Source organism: Mya arenaria, chromosome 5 (assembly GCF_026914265.1).
Source record: "Mya arenaria isolate MELC-2E11 chromosome 5, ASM2691426v1".
Taxonomy (NCBI): domain Eukaryota; kingdom Metazoa; phylum Mollusca; class Bivalvia; order Myida; family Myidae; genus Mya; species Mya arenaria.
In genome coordinates this window covers 25,893,553-25,900,426 of record NC_069126.1, presented here as the reverse complement: position 1 = coordinate 25,900,426, position 6,874 = coordinate 25,893,553, and the positions used below count along the sequence as shown (strand labels likewise).

Below are 6,874 nucleotides of genomic sequence, written 5' to 3'. Positions count from 1 at the left end.
ACGCTAGACAGTCACTTTAAACAGATGTCATTGCGACATCTGAAAACCTTTAGCAAGGAATAACCTTTAAGCAAGGAATGACCTTTCTTAATTGACGTTCTGTTATACAACAATCTAACCAAGTGTGAGATTAGAGTTCACGAAGGCTAGCTATATGTGCTGTAATGGCTCAGTAAATTATCGAAGTTGTCAGATAACGACACCACGTACCAATCACATGGTTAGCATGATAAAGTCGTAGTTAGTAGTTTCAACATCGTTCTATTGAATAAATACAAAAATGCGAAGGGTCAACTCCCTAACATAATGCATCTGAACAATAAATATCCACATATGTAGAACAACCAATTATCTAATTTGTATAGCGGTACACGAAAGCTCTATTCGATCTGCAGCAAGTCACCAAAAATGTTTCAAGTCTGTTGCAAAATGTTAAAGCCTGTGGATCAATTGTTTCATCCTCCCAAGTCACATATGGCGTGATAGCTGAACCGTCGCCAGATACTCGGTAAATCCCGTACGGTTTTCCAGCACAGATAAACAAGCAACCGTTTGTATCCATAGCAATTCCACCGAACTCGTCCAGATGTGTGCTTGGCTTACGGAACACAACGCTCCCGTTTAATGTTAGCGCAACAATTCCCGTGCTAAAGTCTGATACGTATATTCTATCTTGTGAAGGTACCACTCGTATGTACTGTGGTTCTTTCAAAACCTTCTTCTTTGGAATGATTCTTTTTGATTTTCCGTTTGCATCAATCACTAAAATGAAAACATCCGAATTTGTAGACACGGCCAGGTATATTTTATTTTCATGACAATAAACGGCTTTTGGTCTACCTGGCACGTCAACCGTTTTGGACAGTTCAATATCACCAGACAGCGTAAATACATACAACTTGTTGACGCTTTCCCCAGTGCCAGAGCTGCATCTGAGAACAATATCTGTTTCATTTAGCAGAGCTAGATCCCAAGGCTGGACTTCTAGTTTCTTAACAAACCTTACTTCCTGGTCGTCACAAGGAACAACTTTTAAACAGCTGTTAGATTCATCCGCCAACACTAGTCTGTTATCTGGAAGGTAGACACATCCTGTGATGGTACTAATTGTGGAGTCAGATGCCGCTGACACATCTATCTCTGCAACCTTAACGAGGCGAGCGTCGGGTAACGTCTCCTCTTCTAACTGTGTAGGCTTGGTCGTTGATTTGACGTTTATTGAACCGAAACTTTCCAACGCTTGGACAAGATCATCGTTAGGAATAAATTGTATGGCAAACTTTCCTTTGCCCTCTACGAGCTCTTCATATACCTCTTTGTATTTCTTTTCCATGTTCTGTAGCCGACATGCTGTAATGAAGACATTTTCATTATTCTTTGATTTATTTACTGTTTTTGTTTTCTGCAAAGAATCATTGATGTTACTTATAGCTACATCACAAACATCAATACGCTTCTTTAGAATAGTTCGTTCCTCTCCACATATTTCATCCTTTTTCAAAATCATGGAGTTTTCCAGCTTATCGAGCATTTTATTTACATTTTCCCTAAACTTCTTTACCCTCCTCTCCAGTTCTCTCCCCTGATTGTCCACGCACCGTACAACCTCGCGTTCTCCATGGCGGGCAGACTCAAAATTGGCAAGGAGGGCACCAAGATTAGACGACAGCAAATCGAAGTTGCACGCGTTATGACCGTCCCTTGCCGCCTCGCTGATTGTGGTGGCGTCGCAGTCAGTGTGGTAGTGGCTGACGCAGTCTCTGCAACACAGTAAGCCGTGAGAGGGGCAGTAACTCTCGAGTTCCAGCCCATGCTCCTCACATCGGTTACCTCCGGGCAGGGAACGCTTACCACTCACTTCCATAGCAAGCGTTCGTTGATTCTCCTGTACAAACTAATGTTTGCATTGTTAAATGTTAATACATCCCAATCACACATGTACAAGGAGGCAGTTTTTCTTTCAAAGAATAGATGCGCTTCGATCATCTACATCGATTCACCAGAATGTTCTTTTTCATACACATAATAAATAAATTGTAGACTTATGTATTGACGTAATGATATCGATCATTAATATCATACGGTAGTCAAACATGCTCAAAAGAATTTAATCAATGGATAGAAACCTGATAGTTCACCGCTTATTTTATGCAAATACCGAGTTTAAACAATTTGTTTGTATAATGAGGTCTACATTCAAAAAGAATATTACTGATAACGTTACATATTGGAAGTATACTAGGCTAGGTAAACTCCATCGCATGTGAAGGCACAAATAAAGAGACAACTAAGTTTGTTTTGTTTGCTATTGAAGTCTTCTAATAGATTTCAAAGTATATAAGTATATGATATAATAGGTTGCATTAACATGGACAGGGCATATCTATGTCTATATGAACTTGCCAATTTCATATTGAGGGGGTTAACTGGATCACTGAGGTAGATTTTGTGTAATTAAATTAAAAATAACAAACGTTAAGGAATGCATGAAAATATATAAACTGACTATAATACAATTATATTTTTATTAAAATTATACAAGTAAACAGCAATAATCTGACATAAGAATTTTGTCTATTTGTAGAGAGACAGAAAACGGATAGATATACTAGAATCACTGTCAGAAAGAATCCATTTCGTTGTTTCGTAAGACTTGCTACAATTAGTATTTTTTTGCAATTGTCACAGTAGGACCTACGACCCCTATGCGTGTCACTGCAGTTGTCACAGTAGGGCCTACGATTCCTATGCGTGTCACTGCAGTTGTCACAGTAGGGCCTACGATTCCTATGCGTGTCACTGCAGTTGTCACAGTAGGGCCTACGATTCCTATGCGTGTCACTGCAGTTGTCACAGTAGGGCCTACGATTCCTATGCGTGTCACTGCAGTTGTCACAGTAGGGCCTACGATTCCTATGCGTGTCACTGCAGTTGTCAATGTACGACACACGATTCCTAAGCGTGTCACTGCAGTTGTCAATGAACGATTAACGATTCCTAGGCGTGTCACTGCAGTTGTCAATGTACGACTCACGATTCTTGGGCGTGTCACTGCAGTTGTCAATGTACCACTCACGATTCTTGGGCGTGTCACTGCAGTTGTCAATGTACGACTAACAATTCTTAGGCGTGTCACTGCATTTGTGAATGTACGACTAACGATTCCTAGGCGTGTCACTGCAGTAGTCAATGTACGACTCACAAATCCCAGGCGTGTCACTGCAGTTGTCAATGTACGACTCACAAATCCCACGCGTGTCACTGCAGTTGTCAATGTACGACCTACGATTCCTAGGCGTGTCACTGCAGTAGTCAATGTACGACTAACAAATCCCAGGCGTGCCACTGCAGTTGTCAATGTACGATTCCCAAATCCCAGGCGTGTCACTGCAGTTGTCAATGTACGACTCACAAATCACAGGCGTGTCACTGCAGTTGTCAATGTACGACTCACAAATCCCAGGCGTGTGACTGCAGTTGTCAATGTACGACTCACGATTCCCAGGCGTGTCACTGCAGTAGTCACTGTACGACTCACGATTCCCAGGCGTGTCACTGCAGTAGCCACTGTACGACTAACGATATCCAGACGTGTCACTGCAGTAGTCACTGTACGACTCACGATACCCAGGCGTGTCACTGCAGTAGTCACTGTACGACTAACGATATACAGACGTGTCACTGCAGTAGTCACTGTACGACTCACGATTCCCAGGCGTGTCCCTGCATTTGTCACTGTACGACCCACGATTCCTAGGAGTGTCACTGCAGTAGTCAATGTACGACCTACGATTCCTAGGAGTGTCACTGCAGTAGTCAATGTACGACCTCAGTTCCTAGGAGTGTCACTGCAGTAGTCAATGTACGACCTACGATTCCTAAGAGTGTCACTGCAGTCATCAATGTATGACTCACGATTCCTAGGAGTCTCACTGCAGTTGTCAATGTACGACCTACGATTCCTAGGCGTGTCACTGCAGTGGCCACTGTAAGACTTACGACTTGTTGGCGTTTCCATGTAGGGAACATTTTAAGACTTACAATTGGTGAGGGTGCCCCTGTTATGGCCACTGTAAGACTAACGACTTGTTGGGGTTTCCATATAGGGAACATTTTAAGACTTACAATTGGTGATGGTGGCCCTGTAATGGCCACTGTAAGACTAACGACTTGTTGGCGTTTCCATGTAGGGAACCTTGTCCGACTTACAACTGGTGAGGGTGCCCCTGCAGTAGCCACTGTAAGATTTTCGACTTGTTGGCGTTTCCATGTAGGGAACATTTTAAGACTTACAACTGTTGAGGGTGGCCCTGTAATGGTCACTGTAAGACTTTACGACTTGTTGGCGTTTTCCGTATAGGGAACATTTTAAGACTAGCAACTGGTAGGCATTTTCCTTTAGATGACTGTGTAGTGTTAATATTAACATTTTGTATCATGTCATTTCAGCATTTAAAACACTTTATATCCTGTGAAGATCAGAAGACTGTACAAACTTTAGCTTGGTTTATCTGCTTTTCTTTATTAACGAATTTATACTTATGCTTTACACACACGCACACACGCGCACGCACGCACGCACACACACACACGCCCCCCCCGCACACACACACACACACGTCACACACACATACGCCACACACACACACACACACACACATGCACACACCCACACGCGCTCGCACGCACGCACACACGCACACACACACCACACACACATACACCACACACTCACGCGCACGCACGCACACCACACACACACACACACACACACACACACACGCACACGCACACACGCACACGCACGCACACAGGCACACACGCACACACGCACGCGCACGCGCGCACACACACACACACCGGGCCGGGTACACTGATGATGCTCAGTTTTCATGCAGCCCGAACCCTAAACTACTGAAACAAATGCATGCATGACAATCAACTGATAAAGCTAACAGTAGAGGGTTGCATACTTATAAACATACATTTAACATGAAAACTACATGTGCATGACATGTCTTAATAAAATTTGTAGCAAAATAAGTAACACAGACCGACCCTAACTTTTTTGCACTAGAAAAATGAGGCTAACCTCTTGTCCACTTGTTTCGCACTTCATCCTCTCTTATTCCTCGGATCTGTTGTTTACACTCCGTATGTACGTGTTTTTATGAATATCTTCAGCTATGAACTTTTGCAAGTAAGCATTATAGTGAAGTCTTTATAAGTCTGCCCTTGCCTATGCCTATAGGTGACTGTACCTGACGACGACCGCGATGACGCAGACACAGCGTCAGTGTCCTCAGAGCGTAGCTCTAGTGCAGCCCCCGCCAGCTGCATTGCTGTCTCCCCCCCCCCCCCCCCCCCCCGGTATCCGAGCCTCCACTGAAGAAGTCCAAAAGGAAAGAGGAAAAGAAAGACATCAGTGGAGTTCTTAGTCAGTTCCTTGCTGAGAGCAGGATGGATTTACATGAGAATCGGGCAAGCACCGCAGAGTTAATTGTTTAATTCCTGAATTCTGCCTTCCAATCCTAAGGTCGTGAGTTCGAACCTCGGCCCGGTCACATAACTTCCACAGGAGTGGCCATGAAATTATTTCTACACCATTCGCTCCCTACCGTTGTTCCAGGTAGTGAAATTGTCAGTAGCATGTGGGAGTATGTTCATTTCGTACTGGTTAATCGCTCAGTTCGGCAGAACATGTCCAGGATTGCAGAACAGTAGGTTAACTGACCGCCGTTATATGACTGAAAAACTGTTAAAACGTAAATCCATCCAACCAAACACAATGTCAGTGCTAAATAACTTATTTGTTGCATGGTGTTTACCCGTCGTGTTGAATTTTAACAAGTGGAAGTACTACTTGTAAGTGCGACGCTTTGGCCCAACTGGCTTGGCAGCTTGCAGCGCGAAATACCAGAGAAACACTGGCGTCAATACCAGAAGGAAACCTTTTATGTTGCCATGAGGTACCTGACTCCCCATCAGAGGCCATAGCCACAGCAACCAATTCTGCAACAGCAATCGCTACTGATGCCCTTCCCACCACTGCTTTAGCCTCAGATGCCCTTCCCACCACTGCTTCAGCCTCAGATGCGTTTCCCACCACTGCTTCAGCCTCAGATGCCCTTCCCACCACTGCTTCAGCCTAAGATGCCCTTCCAACCACTGCTTCAGCCTCAGATGCCTTTCCCACCACTGCTTCAGCCTCAGATGCCTTTGCCACCACTGCTTCAGCCTCAGATGCCCTTTCCACCACTGCTTCAGCCTCAGATGCCCTTCCCACCACTGCTTCAGCCTCAGATGCCCTTCCCACCACTGCTTCAGCCTCAGATACCCTTCCCACCACTGCTTCAGCCTAAGATGCCCTTCTAACCACTGCTTCAGCCTCAGATGCCCTTTCCACCACTGCTTCAGTCTCAGATGCCCTTTCCACCACTGCTTCAGCCTCAGATGCCCTTTCCACCACTGTTTCAGTCTCAGATGCCCTTCTAACCACTGCTTCAGCCTCAGATACCCTCGTTACCACTGCTTCAGCCTCAGATGCCCTTCCCACCACTCCTTCAGCCTCAGATGCCCTTCCAACCAAAGCTTCTGCCTCAGATGCCACACAGGAGCAGCAGTATCCAGTGATGTTTCCACTAGGAGTGTAGTCTGCCCCAGTCACTTCAGCGGCTCCTACAACGTTGGTGACATCGCAGTTAACCAGACACAGCGGCAAATAGAGGTGACCAACACTGACGGAAGCCATAACAGATCAGCCTGTCCACAGGGAATCAGACCAAGCAGCTTCGCCCGAGCAGCATAAAGCGGATGTATTTTCGTATCAGACTTTTGAATTGTAGGGTATATCTCAACTTTGGATACTTGGTAC

General features: G+C 45.0%; 1 protein-coding gene across 1 annotated transcript; it reads right to left on the bottom strand.

Annotated features, from left to right (window-relative positions):
• Positions 1-352: 352 nt before the first annotated feature.
• LOC128235579 (uncharacterized) lies at positions 353-1,864 on the bottom strand. The gene has a single exon (XM_052950391.1). It carries the CDS (start codon positions 1,862-1,864, stop codon positions 353-355), a length of 1,512 nt encoding a protein of 503 aa, XP_052806351.1.
• Between the last annotated feature and the right edge of the window lie 5,010 nt (positions 1,865-6,874).

Excerpts from the sequence above, each read along its gene's own strand:
- LOC128235579 (XM_052950391.1), bottom strand. The coding sequence starts at position 1,864 with ATGGAAGTGAGTGGTAAGCGTTCCCTGCCCGGAGGTAACCGATGTGAG.